General features: G+C 38.3%; 2 protein-coding genes across 2 annotated transcripts; one reads left to right on the top strand and one right to left on the bottom strand.

Moving 5' to 3' along the window:
* Window positions 1–3,257: 3,257 nt before the first annotated feature.
* On the top strand, window positions 3,258–16,648 carry LOC136818538 (uncharacterized). The gene is made up of 3 exons (XM_067074859.1): window positions 3,258–3,492; window positions 11,793–11,895; window positions 13,127–16,648. Exons 1-3 carry the CDS (start codon window positions 3,398–3,400, stop codon window positions 13,265–13,267), a joined length of 339 nt encoding a protein of 112 aa, XP_066930960.1. The 5' UTR covers window positions 3,258–3,397; the 3' UTR covers window positions 13,268–16,648.
* Window positions 16,649–22,889: 6,241 nt separating this feature from the next.
* LOC136818552 (elongation factor 1-alpha-like) lies at window positions 22,890–25,135 on the bottom strand. The gene is made up of 4 exons (XM_067074880.1): window positions 25,007–25,135; window positions 24,362–24,827; window positions 23,553–24,166; window positions 22,890–23,381 (listed from the first exon to the last, which is right to left on the bottom strand). The coding sequence occupies exons 2-4, from the start codon at window positions 24,807–24,809 to the stop codon at window positions 23,019–23,021; spliced, it is 1,425 nt and encodes a 474-aa protein (XP_066930981.1). The 5' UTR covers window positions 24,810–24,827; window positions 25,007–25,135; the 3' UTR covers window positions 22,890–23,018.
* Window positions 25,136–25,364: the final 229 nt, after the last annotated feature.

Raw genomic sequence — 25,364 nt, 5'->3', positions numbered from 1 at the left:
TTTTTTTCAAAAGGCACGAACTTTTTTTCAAAAGGCACGAACTTTTTTTCAAAAGGCACAAACTTTTTTTCGAAAGGCACAAACTTTTTTTCGAAAGGCACAAACTTTTTTTCGAAAGGCACGAACTTTGTTTTCAAAGGCACAAACTTTTTTTCGAAAGGCACGAACTTTTTTTCAAAAGGCACGAACTTTTTTTCAAAAGGCACGAACTTTTTTTTCAAAGGCACGAACTTTTTTTCAAAAGGCACGAAGGGCACGAAGGCACGCAAGGCACGAAAAAAATCACACTCCATTTTATTCAAGTTGATTTTTTATGACTTCTAATGGTACTTTTTCTAACGAGTTTGATTACTCTGTTCTCACACTTATGTCTTTTTTTTTTTCGAGTCCTTTTCCGTGATTGCTTTTATTTATATTTTTAAAGACAAGTAAGAAGGCATATTGATGTAACTGACTGATGCAAGTTACACCCACGGTGTAAATCATTCTCTTTATTTAAAGGAAAGAAAAAAATTGACAATGTTTACATTCCTCTAATAACCTTCAAAAGTACTAAAGTGTGTATTTTTTACCTACCGCCTCTATGGTGGAAGACGGTGGAGATAGCGAGACTCCTAAACAATAAACAGTGACAGTGTATTCAACATACAACAAATACAAAAGTTGACGTGTCAACAGACAGCCTGGTGACACAAAACCAATTTTTATCAAGTCAGAACGTGTATATTCAATAGTTACCCTTGGTCCTAAAACTTCAATAAACAGCAACTTTTTCAGACAGCCACAGCAGTCAGTGGATCAGATGTCAGAAGGTTGTGGTTGACTTTGGTTGTGGTTGACTTTGGTTGTGGCTGCTGGCTGGCAGTTAGCAGGCGGTAGCAATCGAATCAATATAGCAGTCGTGTGCAGCTTAGATGTCGAAAAATCAAAATATTGGCAGCTAAAATTTCCTTAGTAAAAATCTGTCATATTAGATTTGGTTTATTTTATTGATTCATTACTAGATAATGAAGTCCAGAGAGTTGAAAAACCGAGCTCGTATACTTTTTAAAGCTTTAAAATCAAATAATAACATATTTTTTCAATAATTTCAGAATATTTCATTCTTCAAAATGCCTCTGGTTTTCTATTAACATTTTTGAAATTATGCAGATGATAATTAAATCCTGTGAAATGAGCTGCGGGCCATCGGGGAGCCACGGGACACGAGCACGGGACAGACTGCCAGAGACTACGAGACTAGCTGACCATTGAGTTTCTCAAGCCCGAAGGGCTAGAGGTCAATCTCTAACCTTTCTCAGGCAAGAAAAATTGAAGCCTTAAAATATGCGCCGTATTTTTGATGACGGATTGAATCTAGCAATTCCTTTGTTTTCGAGTGATATATTTTTCGAAATTAAGCGGTAAATTTTAGTTTCAATCTGTCATTTGTGTAAAAACGAGGCGGGTCGCTCAAGGCCGCGCAACTTTGGTAGGATTTGTTGGCTTCAAATCCTACCAAAGAGATTGACCTCTAGCACTTCGGGCTTTAAACTCAATGTAGCTGACCACAGCCTTAAATATCTAGTAGGACCCGGGGGGGGGGGTACTACCCTTGTCGACCGACGGGGGTGCTCCGCTGAGGTTCGAAAAATGGACCCTACGTGGGACTCGAAATTTGCGAAAAGAAATTCCAAAATTTTCTCAAATGTTCTACTTTTTCCCCAAATTTTCCAAAAATAGGCACCCTACGAGGGGCTGATTTTTCTATTTTGGTGTTTTTGCGACCCTACCTGGGACTCGTGGAGGTTAAAAAAGGTACCCTGACCATTGAGTTTCAGTCAGAACGTGTATATTCAATAGTTACCCTTGGTCCTAAAACTTCAATAAACAGCAACTTTTTCAGACAGCCACAGCAGTCAGTGGATCAGATGTCAGAAGGTTGTGGTTGACTTTGGTTGTGGTTGACTTTGGTTGTGGCTGCTGGCTGGCAGTTAGCAGGCGGTAGCAATCGAATCAATATAGCAGTCGTGTGCAGCTTAGATGTCGAAAAATCAAAATATTGGCAGCTAAAATTTCCTTAGTAAAAATCTGTCATATTAGATTTGGTTTATTTTATTGATTCATTACTAGATAATGAAGTCCAGAGAGTTGAAAAACCGAGCTCGTATACTTTTTAAAGCTTTAAAATCAAATAATAACATATTTTTTCAATAATTTCAGAATATTCCATTCTTCAAAATGCCTCTGGTTTTCTATTAACATTTTTGAAATTACGCAGATGATAATTAAATCCTGTGAAATGAGCTGCGGGCCATCGGGGAGCCACGGGACACGAGCACGGGACAGACTGCCAGAGACTACGAGACTAGCTGACCATTGAGTTTCTCAAGCCCGAAGGGCTAGAGGTCAATCTCTAACCTTTCTCAGGCAAGAAAAATTGAAGCCTTAAAATATGCGCCGTATTTTTGATGACGGATTGAATCTAGCAATTCCTTTGTTTTCGAGTGATATATTTTTCGAAATTAAGCGGTAAATTTTAGTTTCAATCTGTCATTTGTGTAAAAACGAGGCGGGTCGCTCAAGGCCGCGCAACTTTGGTAGGATTTGTTGGCTTCAAATCCTACCAAAGAGATTGACCTCTAGCACTTCGGGCTTTAAACTCAATGTAGCTGACCACAGCCTTAAATATCTAGTAGGACCCGGGGGGGGGGGTACTACCCTTGTCGACCGACGGGGGTGCTCCGCTGAGGTTCGAAAAATGGACCCTACGTGGGACTCGAAATTTGCGAAAAGAAATTCCAAAATTTTCTCAAATGTTCTACTTTTTCCCCAAATTTTCCAAAAATAGGCACCCTACGAGGGGCTGATTTTTCTATTTTGGTGTTTTTGCGACCCTACCTGGGACTCGTGGAGGTTAAAAAAGGTACCCTGACCAGCGGAGCATCCCCGTAACCCATCTTGCCCTAGTACCCCCCCCCCCCGGATCTAGGAAAAGGAATGAAATAGAGCCCGAAATAATTACATACAATGTATGGATATTCCTTTCAATTCTTATTTATTTCCTTTCATGGGAAAGGACCGGAGAATGAAGGTTTCGAAGGTCTCGGCTTGGTGTGAAATGGAATGGAATGAAGAAGAATGTTTTTGTCACAACAACCGATGTCCTCAAATAGTTACAAAATTCCTTGGTAAGATTCTCTACATGTACGAATCCTTTTTAAAATGGTTTCTACGGATAGAACGGGATCTTTACCAGCTTTAGCCAAACTTTGTTATTGCTCAGCACACGCAATTTTTTTGTCGACACAAAAAAGTTGACGACAGACAGAACGAAAAAAAGCAAGAAATCTAGGCATTTTCATCAGATTAAAAGTAAAGAGAACTATTATTTTATCAGTTTGAAAGATGACTAATAATGGAGTCGACTGAAGAAGCAGCTAATCATCAAATGAAAGAACAAAAATCGTCAACTAGTCGTCGAGGGGGATATGCAAGAGCAATCAAACGATGGTAAAATAAAAAGATTTTTTAGTATTTTCCCATCTGACAAATTACATGTATTTTCTTCACCTAAGTAAAGTTATAAGCAATGAAACTTCTCAATTTAATCCCTTCTTGCAGTTAGTGGAAGCTTTTTTGATTTGCGAAGCGTCCTTACGTCACACAGAACAAAAGAAAATAGCAAGGTGCTGTGGCGGGTATAGTGGTCATTGACCTTGGTTGCTGCACAGGCGACTGAGGTTCATTTCCTACTTGCAGCGGTTCACTTGGCAAGTAAGTGAACCTTTGCCCGGGTCAACCCATGCCATGTCCATGTGAGGGGAATTGCGTAGAAAGTCCAAGGTGCTGCTGACGGGGCACTCATTGAAAGCGTCTATAGTTGCAAAAATATAGGCCTCAAAGCCTTGGCTCCTGCAACTCCAGTTTTCAGATCGTGGCAGAGCTGCCCCTGAGATATTTGGTGAAGACTTCTTCATAAAGACGAAAGACATGTATCTATTTTTCGGATCCGGTATGCGGGAATAGTGTCAGGACCTGCAGGCGACCTGGTTGGGTAGGGTTGGGTATGGGTGTGGTTTGGGTGTGGTTATGTATCAGATTGGCTAGGAATTGGGTTATTATCAGTTAGGGTTAGAGTTGGAGCTCGAAACAAGCACTCTTTTGTGATTTTCTCTTAATAAAGTCTGGTCTGCAGTTTGTACAATATAAATAGCCGTCAGAAGCGCTATCCTGGCATGAATCCGTGGCGCAGTGGATAAGGCAATGGGTTTCAAAACATCGGAACTTTGCATTTAGTGGGTTCGAATCCTACCGGTCGCGATCTGTCGGTAAGTCATTCAGTAAGTTAGAAAACATAGAAAATAACTCACAAAGAACCAGAAAGTCAGAAAAACTACGAACAGGAGACTGGAAAGTACAAAATAAGTCCAGATCTGTCTTTCGTCTTTGTGAAGAAGCCACGACCGAGATATTTTTCGTGTGCCAAATCTCCGCCCCTGAATTTTTCTGCGCTGTGTTTTGGTACCGGGATTGAGATATTCAATCAATACAGTAGTGGTGAGGGCGTTTTTTTTCAGGGCGAGCTAAATAACAAAGGAATTACCCATAGCTACCATTTTGCAACCATGGGGAATTGCGATTTTACGGAAATGGGAATCCTCATATCAAATAAAGCATCTTCTGAAAGTAGGCGGTCATCGAAAAAATGCTCTGTTCGCGTCGCAACGGGTGTTAAAAATGCATAAGGGCGGACGGGCGGTCGAAAAAATTCCTGGGTTTTTTAAATCACGCCAGTAATTCGGGGGCAGGTGGTAACAACAAAACAATTTTTTGATGGCTGCCAGAGCGATTGAAAAAAAGCTATACTTTAAAAGAACAAATTGTTTTTCCCAGATTTTTCGATGGCCACCTAAAGTTTCGTTCGTCCCCATAAATGTGAAAATGAAATTAACAAAGAAACTTTCGTTTTCTAATGGTCATTTTAATTTGTTATAAAATTCCTTATTAAATGATACAGTCTCCTACTAAGAGGTTTAAAAAATGAGGTAGAAACAAGAAACTGTAAAAATCGATTACAAAACCTACCGTCAACTGTTCTAACTTGGGACGATTGGTCGAAACATGGGACTGTTGCATATCTGGTCTGTATTTTCACTCACTGTAAAATCGAAAGAGAAATCGTGTATGAAGAATGTCTTATTCATATGTTTATTTATAGTAACTATGAATGTTAATCTAAAGAACAAGAGAAAGATATATACATGACATAAAATCCTATATCCCCCCCATGTTGAAAGCATATAAGATGAGATCAACACCCGTTGAGACCATGTAAGATGATGTCAACATAAGAAAAAAAAAATAACACATATGTCAATGTTCTACCCGTACGCCGGGTAAACTGTCAATAATGACGTGCAAGACGTCAAGCAACAAGGAGTGTCCCTCAGAAATGAAACAAAGCTAGCGAGTAAATCATGAACGTTAACGTGTCAGATCGCAAAGGATCGTTCGTAATAACAAACAAATATAACTCGCGTAAATAACCAAATCATCAATGTAGTTCAAGACCAGGTTCCACTCTCTGGTTCATATCTTGGGGGTGGTCTTGTTGTACGACGGGGACGAGACAATGCGACTGAATCCCCGTTGGGTGGAGTTACAGTTCTCCTATCACCCTCGGTTTGAATGTTAGAGGGTGGTGAATCACTCACAATCGTGGGTGAAGAATCTTGGTCACCCTCAATAAACGTGGAAAGTGGTACAGAAGTCGTGGTTTCTGCCGTGATCGGGACAGGTACCTCCGAGGTTCTATGCAATGGTTGACGTAGTGGCGGGTTGTCAACTCTCATAGGTGTTGTGGGTCGAGCGATGGTCGAAGTGATCGGTGTAAATTTGCGTAGAAATCGACGGTTTCGTAGAGTGACACGACGGGAACCATCAACCTTGACAACGTATTGGTCGTGATCTTTAACCTCGACGACGACACCCGATCTATCCCATTTTGTAGGATGGTTTCCATGTTGATTCTGGACAAGGACGTAGTCGCCAACGAGCAACGGTCGTAGTTGGCGGGAAGATCGGTTCAAGCGTTCTGATGACCGTGAAAACCGAGTGAGCATCGCCTCCTCTTTCTTGCTCCAAGCGTCGCGCCATGTTGGACGGATGGAGGGGTTGGTGTACATCGGGAGACGATTTACGAAGGAGAAAGCGTCACGTAACGGCTTGTCAAAGATAATTTCAGCGGGGCTGATCTTGCAGTCGGTGTCGGGTGTGTTCCTCATCTGAAGGAGAGCACGTAGGAAACGATCGTTGTCAAGAGCCGTTCGGGTCGATATTCTCCGTGAGAAGACGTTTGCACTTCTTAACCGCTACCTCTGCGCGACCGTTGGACTGGGGAAAGTAAGCCGATGAAATACGGTGACTCACTCCCCATTTCTTCAAGAACAATTCAGTTTCATGTGCGGAGAATTCTGGGCCGCCATCACTCGACAGCTCCTCAGGTACACCGAATGTGGCGAAAAGAGAGCGTAACGCAGTGATGAGTCCCTTGGCACCAGATTTATTGCTACCGTGTAGCGAACGATAAACTTCAACCCATCCAGATAGTCGATCCTGGCGAGTAAATAGTGGGAACCAGCATAAGAGAAGAAGTCAGCGAATATCATCTCGAATGGAGTGGACGGTGTCGATGGTGGGGCTGCAGGCATGGCCGCTTGGGATGGAGCATTTCGGTTGCATTGGGTACAGTTGGCACGTGCTGCACTGATATCTCTTGACATACCGGGCCAGAAGACAGTGGATTGAGCTCTGGATGACATGGCAGATACTCCTTGGTGTGCTGAGTGAAGTATCGAAAGGACGGTTTCGCGAAGAGATGGTGGAACAACAACCCGATCTTGATAAAGCAATACATCATCCAATATGTAGAGAGACTCGCGATATCGCCAGTACTCGGATATTGTGGCAATTTCGTCAGGTTGGATTTCCTCGAAGCCAGACTGTATGTGCTTCAGCAGGAGGGAAAGCGATGGATCTTTAGCTGTCTCAACAATGATCTGGTCCCAGCTCATGTTGAAGGTAGCGTTGGTATCAGCACGAATGGCCGCATTAATGGCATCTTCTACCTGGTCAGCAAAAGTCAATAATCCAATGACAGCCGATGGATAGCGTGACGTGGCGTCGGATGCAAGGTTCGTTTTCCCTGGTAGATGATAAATCTTGAAGGACCATGGCAGTGTTCGCTGTTTCAGCCGAAAAATTCTATCGTTCGTAATCTCGTCGAGCGTTCGATCTCCGAGGATCTTCACCAAAGGCTCATGGTCGGTTACAACGATAAGCGAGGGGCAGCCCTGTGTGAATACTTGGACTGTTCGAGCGACCAAGCGACAGCTAATGCCTCACCTTCGACAGGTGCGTAGCGTTGTTGTGTTGTTGACAAGAAACGAGATCCTGCAAGTACAATCCGCCATCCTAGTTTGCAGCAATCTGGTGTATCGGTTGGACATTCACAATGTTGCTGATAGAGGAAATAGCCGATACCTTTACGGGACCAGTCAGGACGGATACAGGTCTTGCGGGTTGGGTCGAAAATGGTAACACCTTCGTTTATGGCTTGGATGATCGACTCCTTGGATTGTCGGAAAGCAAGATCGAGCTCGGGAGACCACTGAAATTGTACACGTGGACTGAGGAAAGGTCTGAAGGGTTCCATATAATCACGTAGTTGGGCGTAATTTGACACTTGGTTTACAAGACCGAACCAGCTGCGGATGTCGGTGATTGATTTCGGTGTCGGAAAATTACGTATAGCATCAGTGTATTTCGGGAGTGGTTCAATGGACGTATCTGTAATTCGGAAACCTGCAAAGTCCACAGTACGTTGGGCAAATTGAAACTTGTCTGGGTTCATCGTAATTCCTGCTCTACCAGACGTGGTAAGCATTTCTAAGGCTCTCCACCAATGTTCCCTGAGAGAAGCGTCATAATGAAGAACGTCGTCAGTGACACGCTCCTTCCTTTCAAAGTCCGATAATATCTGATCAAATCGGCGGTTGTATCCGTCGCCGGACCCGGAGAACCCTTGGGGTGTAGCACGATACCTCCAACGACCGTAGGGTGTAATGAACGTGGTTAGATGCTTGTCTGACTCGCGAAGAGGGACGCTATGGAAGCCGTTCCATGCGTCGTTTACGGTCTTCCAGGTGTTGGGTGGTACACGTCTAGCAGCCTGGAATGGAGATGCAGTGGGGAAAGTTTCTCGTTGGCAATGTTTGTTCAGAGGAGATAAATCAACAGTCCTCCTGGGGGAGCCGTCATGTTTTCGTGTGACGACCATGCGGTGGCACCATGACACTGGTTCACCATATGGCACTTTTTCAATAACGCCAAGTGCCTCGTCTCTCAAAAGGTCCTTGTGCACTTGGTCTTGCCAATGGATTGGGATGCTTGCAGGAGTGTGAACGGCTTTGGGAATTGCGTTCTCCTTCAAGTGGATTTCAACAGGTGGCCCCTCTATTTTCTCGAGGGTCTGATGAGGACAGGTGTTAAAAGTGGAAGAAGCGAAATGTTCTAGAATCCACTTTTTCATCTTGTCATTGTTTTCAGGCACGCAATCGAACGGTAACTCTTTGGGCATTTCTGGAACGGGTGTGCGAGTACGACAGGAGCAACTCTTTTCCTTGATGGAATCGATATCAACGGTGCTCGTGGTGTGACCAACTTGATCGATCGATGACAACGGTTTAATGGAAGGAAAGTCTCTCGGGACTATACCCAGTTCCATCATGTTCTCCAGCGAAAGGTAGAATCCCTGTGCCTGCCGACTGATATAAACCATAGTGGAGCAGGACTGCTTGGAGCCGTCTGATGCGACACCCTCTAATCGAACGCAAGCAGCTCCTTCAACGGTTATGGGTGACTTGTTTGCAGCCATGAGGTTGATGTTAACGGGAATCAAATCATTTTTCGTGAAGCCAAGTGACTCGAATTCTTTCAGCGACCAAAGACAAGACTGAGCACCGGTATCGGCCAGTGCTGTGATTTTGGTAGGAGCGACGTTAGGGCATCTTTTACTGAACTGTTTATAATCAGATGACAGAACAGATAATAAGAGTTCTACCCTAGGGTGATTTTTGAACTTCGACTTCCGCCACTGGCCCTTGGTAAATATACTGTGAGGTGAAGCAATTGCATTTTGGTCGGCAACAGAAGTGGGATCTGATCCTGCAGTGGTGATTCCTGATACTTGACTAAACATGGTACCAACACCGGCAGTATTGATGCGTCTGGCTTGGTCGGCGGATTGGAATTGGTTTTATCTTGGCGACGTTGGATACGGTAACATTCGATGCAGAGCTTATGAGGTTTCTTATTGCGACCATTTCGACCTTCACTGAAACGCAGGAATGGCTTCTGGCATCCAGGGCAAGGAACAGGAATGTCGGTCTGAGGTGTTTCGACTTGTTTCGACCTGTTGCGACGATAGGAAGAGGATGATACACTCCCAACTGGCAGGGGAAGCGCATCGCGTGCCATCTCCTTGCTTTCAACAAGTGCGATAATGTCATTGATAGGTGTATCTAGTATGTCTTTCACACCTAGTATCTCTCGACGAATATCAGAATCTACAATACCCGCTATCAAAATATCTCTAATAATTGAATCCGTGAAATCAACAGTGTTATTGCAGGTACATTTCGTCTTATAATTACAAGTCACTGCCTTTCCTCTGACACGAGAGGCAAATATACGAAATTGTTCATCACGCTGTTGAGTCATGTTCATCAGCTCGGTCCTGGTGACACAAGTGGCAACAGCAACAACGGCAAGTGATCTCATTAGCGCCAAAAGTTCATTAGTGGGACGATTCATAATTCCCGGATTCGAGCGAAGAAGAAGACTATCTCCAAGTGCCTGGCTGGCACATTGGAACAGTTGAGTCGAGCAATCATTTGGGTCAAGACCCGATCCATTCACAAATGCATCCCAGCGGTGAATAAATAAGTTCCAATCCTCCTGGTTGAGGCCGCTATCCACTTTGGGCCGATCCAACTTTGGTCCAGGGGTGACAGGTGTGCGACCACCCATATGAATCGTGCTGTGTGCAGAAAGAAGGGTGCATGCGACATTCTCTGATGATCCCGCTGGTGTCTTGTAGTTACAACCAGGGATTGGACATTGCAATTCATCCATTAGAATAAGATTAACATGAAGAATGTCTTATTCATATGTTTATTTATAGTAACTATGAATGTTAATCTAAAGAACAAGAGAAAGATATATACATGACATAAAATCCTATAGTGTATTTTTAAATACGCCCTTCCTTAACTCAAATCAAATGACTTTTGAGGTTTGGTGAAATGGTGGTCGAATTGCCGTCCCACGTTTTGTCAGATAGTCCCAAGTTAGAGCAGTTGACGGTATATCACAACCACACGGAGTGCTGACTTTTAGTTTTAATGACTTGTTTGGTTTCCGTAATATGAAGAAAGTCGTATTTTGAACTTTGAACATGCTTTAAATGGAGTTATTTTCACTGTATATCTTAAGTGGATAAATTTTCGTGGTTTTCGCGAATTTTGGCCATTTTCGCGAAATTTAGTCCACGCGAAAATTTGGAAGGCCTTTGATACGCAAAAGTTAGTCAACGGGAAATCATTTGGAATTTTACAATCGCGAAAATAAAAGTTCGCGAAATCTAGATAACATGTTATATACAATCAAAACATATTGTGACTTCAACTCTTCATTTCAATTATAAACTCTAGTAACCTCCTAAAAGTACTTTCTTTGAAGTTTTTTGAAGGCTTTTGAGTGACTTTGTCTGCCTTTGTTCGATTAAAAAACACATCTCTTTTCTAGTTACAATTTATATAGTTGCGAAATTAAATAAAGAAGGCCATTTTCGCAAAATTTAATCCACACGAAAATTTTAAAGACCCTTGATTCGCAAAATTTAATCCACGCAAAATCTTTAAATTCGCGTCTCGCGAAAATAAGTACACGCGAAAATTTATCCACTTAGGGTAACTAACTGTCTTGATAGAATCTGCTGTAATTATGAAAATTTGCCTTGTAAAATATAAAAGTAAGAAACATTTTTCTTGTTGCTGAGCAAGTTAAAGCTCAATTAAACCAGGCTTAGTTAATCGATATAATCGATAATCGTGAGTAATCGATAAAAAATCGATAAGTAATCGATGGATTAGATATCGATTACACGATATAATCAATAGGTAATCGATCTAGATTTTTTCAAAGCTCGGTTATCTATCGATTATCTATAGATTAATTTTCTCAATGACTGTCTCTATCAATTATGTATCAATAAAACCCTCGCATTCCCCAAACGACTATTGGATTCTTTGCTGCATTTGGTTGGGGTCGTTTGGGTGACTTTTTCACCTAGCCAGGATTCTTTCTATCTCTGCTGAAAAGTTGCAATATGACTCCTTGCGAAATTTAATGTTTGTCAAAATTTTTTAAACTAGTCTATTTGCTAAACTAAAGACCCTAGAATTTTGCAAAAACCTTTAAAGGAAAATAAAAGAAGTTAGTTGAAAACAGGGGGTGACTCGCAGAAATAAGTCCCCCAAGAATTAAATTACTTTTGCAAAATTTATCCATTTTAGGTATATTCACCTAATTTATTTTTTCTAATACATCGTTTGGGACACAGTTCTTTTCTCCTTTACTTGGCTGACCTCCAACAAGCCAAAGCGAATTATGACTTTTCCTTGTCTGTAATGATTTTATAATTTAGGAGAAATTAAGTACAACCTTATGTGTATATTTTTTATTTATAGGACATTGGATCGTTTTGTGTTGGCCCATTTCTTTGTGGTCTTTCTTGTCAGCTTTGTCATAGGAATCCTCTTCATGCATTCAACATTCATATTTGGTGAACAGGTAAGCAACATCAGTAGGTAGTAATGTAACCATAGTCATTATAAAAACACTGGTCCGGAAGGCTTTTGTCTCTTTTTATTGTTAAAAGATGGAGCTTACGTACCAAAATCGATTTATTTTGCAAACTTTTTAATCATGTGATTAGAAAATAGACCAATCCCAAGAGAAGATTGTGATAACGTGATCAAAAAGTATGCAAATTGCAACTTGTCTTTTGTTACAAACAAAAGACAATTGAACAAAAAGCTAAAACAATACATTGCCAGACCAGTGTTTTTATTATGACTATGATGTAACTTGCTGCTATTTTGGAGATCATGGCCATGATGGAATAGACCTCTTACCCTTTAAAAGTTAGATTAAAGATTTAATTTTTACATAAGTGTTCCCATTTCATATCAGACACATATTTCATATCAGGACAGTGTCTTCCTATTGTTATATTATGCTAATATAAGCAAATATGTGAATTAAAATTGATGAGTGAGCAAACGATATCATTCTTATTTAAAAACAAAACCTTTAAATCGAGTTTTTTCTAACACAAACAAACACAAATATTCATTATTTTATATTCAAAATTACATTCTCTTTTTTAATGAAAGAATTCTTTTTTCATTGTTTGCATTGGAACTAAAATCTGTAGAAGTCATGAAGTGGTTAAAGGCCTATGATGGTAGTAAATGTGAATACTGCGTAAACCATGTGTCATAAAATTAAACAATTTAAATTAGAACGATTTGAATGATTTTTTCATTTTGCTTTTTGCTTTTAACCCCGGGGGGTACTAGGGTTGCGAGTTGGCAGGGGTGCTGCTTGACTTTCGACGCTTCAACCCTTACCCGGACTAAAAAGGAGAGAACAAAGGAAAATTTTGTGAATTTTACGAACCTTATCGGGACAAATTTGACCAAATTTGACCAAACTTCTATCTTTCCGGGGTAAAAAGTTAAAATTTTCTATTTCTTCAACCCTTAGTGGGACTAAAATTTGATTTTCTGATTTTTCCGACCCTTAGTAGGACTTTGGAGATCCAAAAAAGGTACCCTTAAGGGCGGCACATACCGTACCCTCCCTTTGCCTAAGTACCCCCAGGCTTTAACATTTCTTTTGATTTTATATTATACTATGTATATATGTAGTTTTTGTTTTAATTTGCAACTATGTTTATGTGATTTTAAAAATGTAAGATCGATAAATTTCATACCTGTTTTGCTTGTTTTTGCAATAGGTCGAAGAAGTAGAACTAGAACAAGTTCTCAATGATTTGGGAGTGGATCAAACTGCAAACTATGTTCAAATGGACACTGTGGAATATAAACAAACTCTCCCAGTCAACTGTTCATCTGGGATAAATACTTCCTTATGGTAAAATACAAATGTATTATTGGTGTTAAATGTTGGTGTGTGTGTTCTTACGGGAAAATGAGCAATAAAGTATAGCCCGGGGTTAGAGACAAATCTTCTACATAGTAATTGAAGTATTTTTTTATTGCAAGATTTCGAAAAAAAATGCTCTAAAAGCAAAAGAGGCACTAGATTCAATCCGTAATCCCAGTTGAGGCGCAGATCCTAAGGTATCAGTTTTTCTTGAAGCATGAAGATTTGTCTCTAGTCTCATCCGGTTATATCTTATTGGAAAAGAGGGTGTTTGTTGTTTTAGCCAAAGTATTTAAGAGGCTTCGAAATAAAGACTATGTTCGATGTGAGGTGCTCACAGAAGTTATTTCCCTGGTATATATTATACTGGATATGATTTCTTTTTTCCTTTGAGTGCTTCTTAAAACTAGAAACATAATTATACTCCTTTTTCGAGACAAAGGTTGAACCTAGACTATATAATAGTCGAGTCTATTATGATTTGGAGCTTCATTCTTTTACATAATAATAGTTCTTATCTTATTGGGGTTGAAGAGATGGGTCATTTCTCAATGAAAAACCCCACCCCAAAATTGGCCTTGGTGCTTAAAAATTCTTTTACCGTCAAGCTCATACTTAATGGGATTAATTTTTGCGGGGACTAAATTTCGCTTCGGTTGTCATCCGCGAAAATAAGTCCCAATTTTAAAAATATTTGCAGAAGTCTAATTTAGTAGGTATTTTTACTTGCTTTCCCTCTGGCGATCAGGCACCACCCCCTCCCGTTTATTAACATGTGAAAGTTAATTGCACCGTCAAGACTTTGTATGCTTTTAGTAACGAAAAGTTTTAATAGTTTGGGACGAGATGGAGTTTTTGCGAGCTTTTATTTGGGGGCGTATGGTATTTCGGAATTGCTGAAATTGACCCTTTTTTCTTCGGAATTTCGCAAATTTGGCAAAATTCCTTCGGTATTTCGGAATGCTGATCTTGTTTCGGTATCGGAAATCCATGAATATTTGCTTCGGAATTTGGGTATTATACTCTCGGGTGCCTAATAAACGTACATGTACGTTTATTTTTTTCGTGTCAAATTTCCCGTCTGTACGTTATCTGATATTCCGATGGCGTATTGGCGGCCGCCCACGCTAAAGCTCTAAAGGAGCGGGCCAATATACCATCGGAGAGAAATAGTAGTCATCCATTGATGTGCCGACATAAGTTTAGCCCTCATTTTCGGGGCCGTGCTGAACGCTCAAAAATTGTTTTTTTGAGATCTGGCGCCTCAAAAAGACCGTCAAATCACTGTCGTTAGTTACCACGTCATGAGTATGTCGGCAAAAATTACAAACAACATGGCTGATGTAATTTCAAAAAATGTGTGCTGTTATGGTTGTTTTTGGTTTCTTTTGATGGATTTTTTGTAGTTTAACTGTACTTATCACCCTGAATATTAGTTTTAGTATCCAGTGTAATTTCTGTATGTGCACCAACCCAAAAAATGTGTTTCTACCACAGAAAAGTTGATAATCATAACTTTTGTTTTTGTTTGTTTTGATGGCTGATTTTTTCTGCACTTTCTCAAATTTTATACCATTCAAAGACCAAAGAAACTAAAGCAGGTATGTTCCTATGGGCTTAGGCTTTTATCAGTAACTTTCATGTTGTTATCTATCTTAGACCGTCCTCCAAATATAACTGTTGTCCACCCACCGGCCGACAACCGACAAACCGACTTCAGTGTTCCAGAACTGAAGTTTTTTGGATAAAATCTTTATTAAACTTCACAAAAGTATTCATTGAGGGTTAATATTCATTTTCTATAGCTTTAGTTTTTCTTTTAGTGTTATTATAGATGCTGATTATGACTTTTCTCTTCTTTCAGGCTTTTTTGTGTACAATGTTATTTCTATTTTGTTTTTGCTTACTGTGATCAGTTTAAAGAAGGAAAATTGAATTGAATTGAATTGAATTGAATTGAATTGAATTTCTACATGCCCTCCTTGTGAAAAGAATGATAATATTTTGCATGATTCCTTCTCCAAAAAGTTTTGTATTTGAATTTATTTCGTGAAACCTTTTGAAGTTTTTTCTGACCCAAATTTTGTCGGCCATGACACCTTCCCTGTCCAAATTGCACTCGGGCCCATTTTTCTAAAAAATTACGCGGTCAGGCGAAATTCTGTAATGTATTTCTTCCAGATGTTGAAAATTTTCCCGACCTTCAGAGCTTTTAGCGTGTCGGAAGAAAATTTCTACATCGGGTGCCAGATAAGCCTGTACGCAACTTATTAGGACCTGTACGTTTATTTATTTTGAAGAATTTTCCCGCCTGTACGTTTATTCTCTCCTGTACTTTTATTTATTTTGACCCAATATTGATTCATACTGGAAAAAATTTGTTATTTTTTGTTCAAGTAAGACGTGTCGAAAGGCCGTTAAGTACATTTGAACGTATTGTGGGAGATTTCGAATGTTACACAAGTAAATTCGATCGTTTTGCTATAAATTCGAGCGTTTGATTTGAATTCAAACGTTCAAATCAAAAGAAAATTTTTCCCTGTACGTTTATTTTAGCCTGTACGTTTATTAATTCCAATTTCATTCCCCCTGTACGTTTATTCTGGCCTGTACGTTTATTAGGCACCCAAGAGTAAAGTTTTTATCCCGCTTTTTCGGAATTCATACATGAAAAATCTAATTTTGATGGAAAACTAGTCAAAACGAAGAAAAATACCACATGTCTGTCCCTATGTCAGGCTCGCATTATGCTTAGTATTCTATTGTTCTCAAACAATAGAGCCATTGTTTATGTACCAAAAACTGAGCCTGCATATGCTTATAAACGTTATGCTTATAAAAGAAAAAACATGTATCGGAATTGCAATTATATTTTTACGGAATCTCGGGAATTTTAGCAAAATTATTTGGTAGTATTTCGGTAATCGCAAACCCCGTACGCCCCCCCCCTTATTTGATTTGGTTGGTTGTTAACCAGTAATAAAACAGTTTTGTTACTTTTTCTAAAGAACGTGTCATTTTTATTACTTCAAATGACCAATTATTAAAGTATCTTATAAAAACTTCATCTCATCTGAATAGTTTTTATTGAATAGAAAAGAAAAGGTTTTATTTTTTTGTAATATTTAATTTTTTTTTGTCGAGGTGCATGTATTATTATTTAAATATGAAAAAATTAAAGCTAAATTTTGTATATTATCGATCGAAACAAAGCAAGCTAGCTCTTCTGTTATTTTTTAAGTTAATCGATTTACATTTATCATTTTTCGTTTTAAAAAAATTGTAATTTTTTATCTCATCTACTATTCTTTCTTTTTTATACCTCTTTCTTCAAAAATGAAGCTTGTTGAAGAATTTTGAATATGAAAGTTCATGATTTTGTGTCCTTTTTTATCGATTCTACTCATAGTATCATTGTATACACGTGTTTTTTAAGGATATCAAAAAAAGCCTACGGATGTTCTTAACATTTGGAGTTTTAACCTAAAAATGTCTAAAAATGTTCTTAACATGTTCTTACTTTCGCCATTTTTCAGTATTTTTCTCTGTTGCCATAATAAGAAATTGGGCGTCTTGTTGTAGTCCACAAACCCTTAAAATGTTCTTGTTCTTAACTTGTTCTCGGCATTTTGGACTTTGAAGCCTTATTTATGTTCTCCCCAGAGGATGAGGAGAATGCAAACCCATGTTTCCAAAAAAAAATCATGGTGCATGTAGAGTGGTTGTTTCTTCAATTCACTTAAAAATGTAAAAGAAAATGTTAATTTATTTATTTGTCCCAGTTATCTCAAAAATTACGCTTTCGCAAATGTTCTACTTTGAAAAGACATAAACCTCAAAAGAAACTTAACTATTCTCCTTGTTGAATCAAAAAGACTGAAATCAAAATTCTGACTAATTCTCTAGCCTAGTTAACTAAGCCCGTATTCACAAGGCTAGGACACACGGCTTATGGCAATATAGCGTTTTCGGCGCTTTAATAAAGATTTTTTATATTTACGGATTTTAAGTTTGCCTTGGAATACTAGTTATTCAGTCACAACTTAACCATCAGATTTATCCAAGTGACTGAATCAAACTAGTTTAGATTTCTAGGCTAACTATTCTCCTTGTTGAATCAAAAAGACTGAAATCAAAATTCTGACTAAGATATATCAAACACTTCTGCTACATCTAGCCGGTGAAAAGCTTTCAGCAAACACCACTTAAGATTAGATTTAAGAGCTATTCATGATATGCACCATTGCAATGTCTTCCATTCCACCCAATAGCTGATTGGTTGAAAGTGACGTATTGACTGATTTTACGTCACTTACAACCAATGAGCGATTGGTTCCGTGATGTAATGTCAGAAGAATTCTTTTTCAATTCTACTTAGAAATCTGAAGTTAATCTCAGCAAACTGTAAATCTAATAAAAACCTGCTCAAGTCTTCAAGCTTTCTTTCTTTTGTTAGTTTCTTGAGCGTCTTCAGTCCTTTCTGCTTGACTTGTACACGATTGTCTTGCTCATCTTCTTTATTACAAAGTATAAAATGAGCAGCCATACCTCTTTAACTCCATCAATTTTAGTTTTTCTTTTAATTATTTGCTTATGAATCTTTTAAAAATAAAAACCGCAGTTCAAAAAATCCAAAATCTACAAAATTTGAATGCTTAAGCACTGCAACGTCTTGCTGGGGTTTGAAAATGAAAGTGAAAATTAGAACTAGAAGCTCATATGATTCAAATGAAAGATTCTTATCAAAGGTTTCCAAAAAATATCACAACATATACCTGAAATTCAATATTTGAGAAGCTATAAAGGAAAATAGCTAAAAAAATGACGTCATCGGCAATTAAAAAATTGTCGAAATCAAAAAAATTTTGTTTCATTTGAAAGATGAGACCTGCTTGGGAACAAAAAATATTACTACGGAAAACCTTGAATTTCACTTGATAGGAAATTATTCTGTTAAATGCGTTTGACTCGACTCTCAAACTTTTTAAAGATTCCTGGGCGTGGCCCGAAGCTAACCTTTCGCTGGCAAATTTAATGAATTACAAATTTGCTGACATGTGACAGGGGCTTTAAAGGAGAGCTTGTAGTTTTCACTTTCATTTTCAAGCCCCAGCAAAAGTGATGACGTCACATTAGGCCGTGGGCCAGTGAAAAATTCAAAATGTCTGTGAACAAGCTTTGGCAATTGATTTTGGTCAATTTGAGGGTGCTGATTCGGAATTTGAATGTTACCATACCAAGCGTGAAAACCCGCAGTTTTTTTACGTGTAATTTGCGATTTTTTGGGAAATTGTCATTTTGAAAATTTCTAAATTTTCAGTTTGGACTTTGCGATAGCAAAAATCTTGAAATATTTCATAAAAATCTTACATCCATCGGGTCGTAAATTTAAGGGAAAACACAAATATGTTCGTAGTTTTTCCCCCTATTACCACTGGGCTTAATAATTTTTTGATTTTAACTACACCTACGTTTTAGGGGCCCCAAACCTCCGTTTTGACAACCAGGGGTATACTGTAAAAATTGTATCAAGCTAATTTATGCCCAAAATCCTCTAAATCACATTCCCAAACTATGGTCAAAATTTTGTATTCATATCTTAAAGATATCTCGAGAAATCGTTAAAATCGCAAACCTCCGTTTTGGGGGCCATTAGAAAAAAGCTACCTATCTTTAAGCGATTGAAAAATATTGTTGAAATTGAAAATTTTGAAAAAGAACTTCCAGGAAATAAAGTAGAGATGTTAAAGTTTTGCTAGACGATGCTATCGTCCGTATAATATGTTATTATGATATAACATAGTTTGTATATTACTAGCAATTAGCTGTCGCTATGAATGCCCCGCTGATAGCAGATATTAGCCCAGAGGAACTTAGTCATGAAGAGAGCAAGGGAATCATAATCAGACTATAAATTGGTGAAATGAGTCTTCATAAAAAGTGCTCAATGTTACTAGAGCTGTTTGAAGTTAAGAAGCACGAGCCGATGCGGTTAAAATTTTCTCAGTAAGATCCATACATAACGAAAGTGTCAATCCAAAAAAAACATGTTTAATCTACCCTTTCTGATGCAAAGTGACTTAAATTAAAACCATTACAGGTTTCGCAACATATTAAGAACTAGAATGATATCAAAGTTGATTTTCTTCAATCACAAGATAAAAATCTAATAAAAATCCCTTTTGAAAACCCAAACATAAGAATGTGTACTGTGAAACTGAAAGTGCTTCCCTTTCATAAAGAATATACATAATGCAGATTAAAAGGTGAATTTGAAAATTAAATTGAATATAATTTCAGTCATTTGATTTGAAATTTAAAAAGTAAGTAACTTTGGACTGGTGGCATACTGTAGATATAATTTATTTGTATCAAAGGTTACTGAAAATTATCTGAAAAACTTTAACAATCTTTATACGTGTTTCTGCAAAAAGTTTTCAGTTATAATGAAAATTCTTCATGGTTACTAAAGATATGAATTTGATAGTTGCTCTCAAAATTGCCAGGGGAATTTTCAGATACCGTGTCCTGTTGCAACCACCGTCAATATGGTTAAAAACTTTTCACTTCACATGTAGGTACAACATTGTGTTTGTATTTTATTGGACGTCTGGTTCTAAAAAGTCAAAAAGTTTGTTCAGATTTGATTTGAGCAAAGTATACTCCTGCGTTCAACATCAATACGGTACAATGTGCCGTGGGGGTATTAGTAGAGAGAGTGTTCGAGTCTGTTCATAATATGAGGCTGAAAATCTTCGGCGTACATTACATATCGAAGTACCGTTCTGACACAGTGACATAAACAGCATTTTCAAAGTTTGCTTTTTAAGCTTCAATATTGGCGTAAAGAATTATTCACAAAATAGCATCAAATACTTTATAATCCATCGTTTTCGGCTTTTTTTCCGCTTCTGTTTACATTTTTCTGCTCGCTGCTTCCCATGCACAACCATTTTTTTTGCTGTAACACTGTGCTTCATTCAAATGTCCACGAGAATGAATCAGTTCATGTTAGTCATAGTATATTTTCATTGGCAATTGGCATGTCTCACTCACTAAACCTTTTGTAAGAAACTCGATGTTGGTACCTGCGTTTTTGGCACGTTTTGGCGCAAGGCTTACTCTTTGAAAAATTACTTTCGGCGCATGCAATATCCATATAATTATAGGGTACTCTGGGTTTTGTCTTTCCACCAAAAATTTCAATTTAATTTCCTTCAAAATGAAATCTCTATATAGGTAAACAATATGAATTAACGGTCAATTTCTCTTTTGTCTATGCCTTTATAATATCAGCAGGGTTTCGTTAGAGCAGCGCATAACACTCTGTCTGTGTGTGTGTGTAACAAACTGTCATTGAAGATGTCCATCGTCCATTCTGACAATTGTATAAGGTTTGATCTAATATCAGTAGTTTGATAGTTATTCATTCAGTAGCAAACAATGTCCCTCAAGTAAATCCAGTTGAGCAACTAAGTTAAAAAGATATTAACCAAGCAAAAATAAAATCTTGTGTGCTGTTCAGTGCTGTTTGTTGTTTGTGAAAGCTTTTAGCTGTGTGGACTGGCAGTGCAGACGGGAAGCTACCTTCTCTGTCCGTGCATAGCTAGGAAATCAATACAAGTAGCAGCAAAAGAGATATCGCGCGCGAACATTTTTTAACCGCGCGCGGCCCGCTCAGAATCGGAAGAAACAACATGAACATGAATCTGAATCATGAATATTTTTCTGGCGAGCAGGTCCGCTACGTGAAGCAACAAAAGCCCCTGCGGGGCAATAAAACGTAATATGTTTCGCGGCGGATAGAGTCTCAGCTACCCTAGTCTGAATCGCAGACCTCTACAAAACCCCAGGTAGTATAGGGAGCACGAATCCGTTGCATGTTTTTTTTTTATAAGCATAACGCTTATAAGCATATGAAGGCTCAGATTTGCAGAATTCCTAAGCATAACATGAGCATATATGTCAGCCTAAAATATTTTTCAAGTGGTCATTTTTATCTGTTTTTGATTCATTTATATCTGGTTTGGTAGAGGCCAAGTAAAAAATAAGACATTCCACGGCTAGCTACATTCCACTGCTCCCAAAATCTAAACAAATTTTTTACAAAATTTCTGAATTCATTAAAAAACTTGGCTCGGGGTGAATCATAAGCATATAATATACCTGGAGGCTTTGAGAACTTAAGCATACACGAGCCTGGCCAAGGGGCATACACTTGCTTATAAAAAAAACATGTAGTGGATGCCAGCAGCTACCCCCGAAAAAAATTCCCGTCTTCACGTATAGAAATTTTTTTCCGAAAGGCAAACTTTTTTGCAAAAGGGACGAACTTTTTTTTCAAAGGCACGAACTTTTTTTCAAAGGCACGAACTTTTTTCAAAAGGCACGAACTTTTTTTTCAAAGGCACGAACTTTTTTTCGAAAGGTACGAACTTACCACGTACTGCCAGGCCAATTAATTGTACCATCCAGTCTATCAAAAAGCTTTAACCCTATTATTATCAGGCTTTTTCGGATTTTGTATTCTCAAGGGGGGGTGTTTTCCACCAGCCTTGCTAACTTTTGATCTATAAAAGATATGGACTTGAAATTTGGCATGAATGTTCTCTACCATAAAAGGAGTTCATAGAAAAAAATTTGGGTTGATGACGTCATCATAAAGGTGGTGACGTCATCACAAACTTTCACATTTATCGCTTACTAATGAAAAAGTACTATTCAATAAAATAGCAATTAAAGTTGAACGAAATAATGGAGATTTTTCAATTCTGTTTTGAATTTCTAAAAGCCAAAATAAATATCTTTAACATAATTGCCGGTTTTAAACATACTAATAAAATTGACCTTTAAAATCCATGCAGAAAATGAGTAAATTTTTTCAAAAAACAATGACGTCATTTTTGATGACGTCAGCAGTTTTTGAAAATTTGTTTAATATTTTTTAGAATTTATTATTGATACCTAAAACCTGTCGAAATTTGAAGTCAGTTGGATGACTAGGTCAAAAGTTATGCTAAATTTAAAATTTTTGGATTTTACAGGGTTTTAGCTGGATTTTATGATATGCCTGCACAAAAAAGTCATAAAACCTGATCTGGTCGGTGTACAATTGTAAAATTTGGTATACATGCTGCTAATAGGATTGTATTAAAAGTCAAGAACTTTCAGAGTGTTAAAAAAAATTTTCAGCGAGCTATTAACAAAAGAGTGCCAGCCTGGTGGAAAACACCCCCCTGATAAAAATAAGGTTAAGTGGACTCCAGTCTAAGGGGTAACTAAGCCAATATATAAGGGGCAGACACTTGCTCGTTTTTCACACAGGCAACAAAGACGCTAAGTAATTCAAATTACAGCAAAAGCTAGTATCGGGTCATTACACTCGTACAAAAAGTTGTAAATTTTTTAAATGAATCAGCTTTTCCTTCAAAAAAAAAAGAAAGGAGGAAACTTGAGATAGGAAGCCTAGAACAAATTGACAGACATTCTAAGTCCTCTTTGAAACAAAGGGATGCCAAATTTTCTCAAAATGACCAAATCAAAATCTAGATAAAGGGTGGTAAACAAGATTATGAATCACTAAGTCAGATCACACAATTAAAAAAAATAATTGGTTCCAATTCAATTTTTATTATTCAATAATTTACACTTTTCAGTCGCAAATGCTTTCTATGAAAATTTTGAGTCCGATAAAGTTTCATTTTGAGCACAATTTTACTCCAGTGTATCAAATCAAATTGCGTTCACTTCTTCTTGCCACCAGCTTTGGCAGCAGATTTGGTTGTCTTGCCATCAGATTTCTCTTTCTTAGTAACACCCTTAATGACACCAACAGCAACAGTTTGTCTCATGTCACGAACAGCAAAACGTCCAAGAGGAGCATAGTCATTGAAAGATTCAACAACCATAGGTTTGGATGGAATAAGCTCAATCATAGCAGCATCTCCAGATTTAACCATCTTTGGGTTTTCTTCCAAAACTTTACCAGATCGACGATCAATCTTTTGTTGGAGGACAGCAAATTTACAGGCAACGTGGGCAGTGTGACAATCCAAAACTGGTTGGTATCCAGCATGGATTTCTCCAGGGTGGTTTAGGATGATGACCTGGATTAAAAGGTTAAATAATGTGAGAGCTTATTTTTAGGGTGATTTAGCAGGGTCAGCATTGGTCTAAAAAAGACCATACCAAATATTAAAGCTAAAACTTTTGTAAATAAACTTTCACAGAAGTTTCTATGACAGGGCGCACTATATTTTCAAGAGAAATACACTTACTTGAGCAAGGAAGTTTTCAACTCCTTTGGCTGGGTCATTCTTGCTGTCTGAGGCAACCATACCTCTCTTGATTTCTTTAACTGAGACATTCTTGACGTTGAAACCAACATTGTCTCCAGGGAGGGCTTCAGTTAACGATTCGTGATGCATTTCAACAGATTTGACTTCAGTACTGAGTCCTACTGGGGCAAAGGTGACAACCATTCCTGGCTTGATGATACCAGTTTCAACACGACCGACTGGAACTGTTCCAATACCTCCAATCTTGTATACATCTTGAAGTGGAAGACGGAGTGGTTTGGATGATGGACGTTTTGGTGGACGAATGGAATCTAAAGCTTGCAACATAGTTTTGCCAGAGGCTTTCCAGTCTTTTTTGTCTTCATCTTTACCTTCAGTTGCCCATCCTTTGTACCAGGACATGTTCTTTGATTCTTCAATCATGTTGTCTCCATGCCATCCAGAGATTGGGACAACAGCAACTGATTTAGGATTGTATCCGACTTTCTTAACGTAGGCACTAATTTCTTTGGCGATTTCATTGAAACGGTCACAACTGTATGGTGGTTCAGTGTTGTCGATCTTGTTGACACCAACAATCAATTGTTTGACACCTGAATTTTGAAAAGGGAAACATGGTTATGATTTGCTAGATGATTTGTATGTCTGGAAATAGGCTTTCAATTATAACACATTAAAGTTCACCAAGATGAGATCATTTCTTAACAAGTAATGAACATTCCATAATTCTTTGTACAAAAGCCAAGTCAATTCCTTTAATAAATAAAAGAGACAGACAAAATGTTTACCAAGTGTGTATGCAAGAAGGGCATGTTCACGGGTTTGTCCATTTTTTGAGATTCCAGCTTCGAATTCACCAGTTGACGAGGCAACGATGAGGACAGCACAGTCAGCTTGTGATGTTCCTGTAATCATGTTCTTGATGAAATCACGATGTCCAGGGGCATCAATGATGGTGACCTCATAGTTGTTAGTGAAGAATTTCCACAAGGCAATATCAATGGTGATACCACGTTCACGCTCAGCCTTCAATTTGTCCAAAACCCAGGCATATTTGAAGGAACCTTTTCCCATTTCTTGGGCTTCTTTCTCGAATTTTTCGATGGCTCTCTTGTCGATGCCACCACATTTGTAGATCAAGTGACCAGTGGATGTGGATTTTCCAGAATCGACATGACCAATGACGACGATGTTGATGTGAAGTTTGGTTTTATTGGGTTTCTTTTCAATAGGCATATTGACTTGAAGTAGTACCTACAAAAAAATGCAAAGATCTTGGTAAATAAATTTCGAGACGAAGGTTCCACATTTTCAACAAAATTATGAACAAGGCACGTACTTTACAGACTACACAAAGGATTCCAACTATATCATCAAATTTTATATGAAAGATCAAATAGATTTTCAGAGATAAATCACCATAAGTTACTAACCTCGGTAAAGGACGTGGACTCAGAAGTTTAGTGTAAGTAAAAAGGGCTGAAGAAAATTCTCCTTGAACATTTAACCCACGAGATCCTCTATCTATACGTCATCTCATAACCATATTTGGTATTTAATACAAAGAAAATTTGCTTTCTATTCTAAACGGTGCGCCAAACATAACAAAACATATAATTTAGCCTTTGAAATGCGATTTCGTCATCTCGAGTTTTCGATTGCTCATAGGCTAAATAGGTTGCTCCCATTGAGTTTCAAGCCGAAGGCTAGAGGTCAATCTCCTTGGTAGGATTTGAAGCCAACAAATCCTACCAAAGTTGCGCGGCCTTGAGCGACCCGCCTGGTTTTTAC

Source organism: Clytia hemisphaerica, unplaced genomic scaffold (assembly GCF_902728285.1).
Source record: "Clytia hemisphaerica strain Z4C2 unplaced genomic scaffold, Clytia hemisphaerica genome assembly, whole genome shotgun sequence".
Lineage (NCBI taxonomy): Eukaryota > Metazoa > Cnidaria > Hydrozoa > Leptothecata > Clytiidae > Clytia > Clytia hemisphaerica.
Note: the sequence above shows the minus strand (reverse complement) of the source record. Positions and strands in the feature narration are given on the sequence as shown.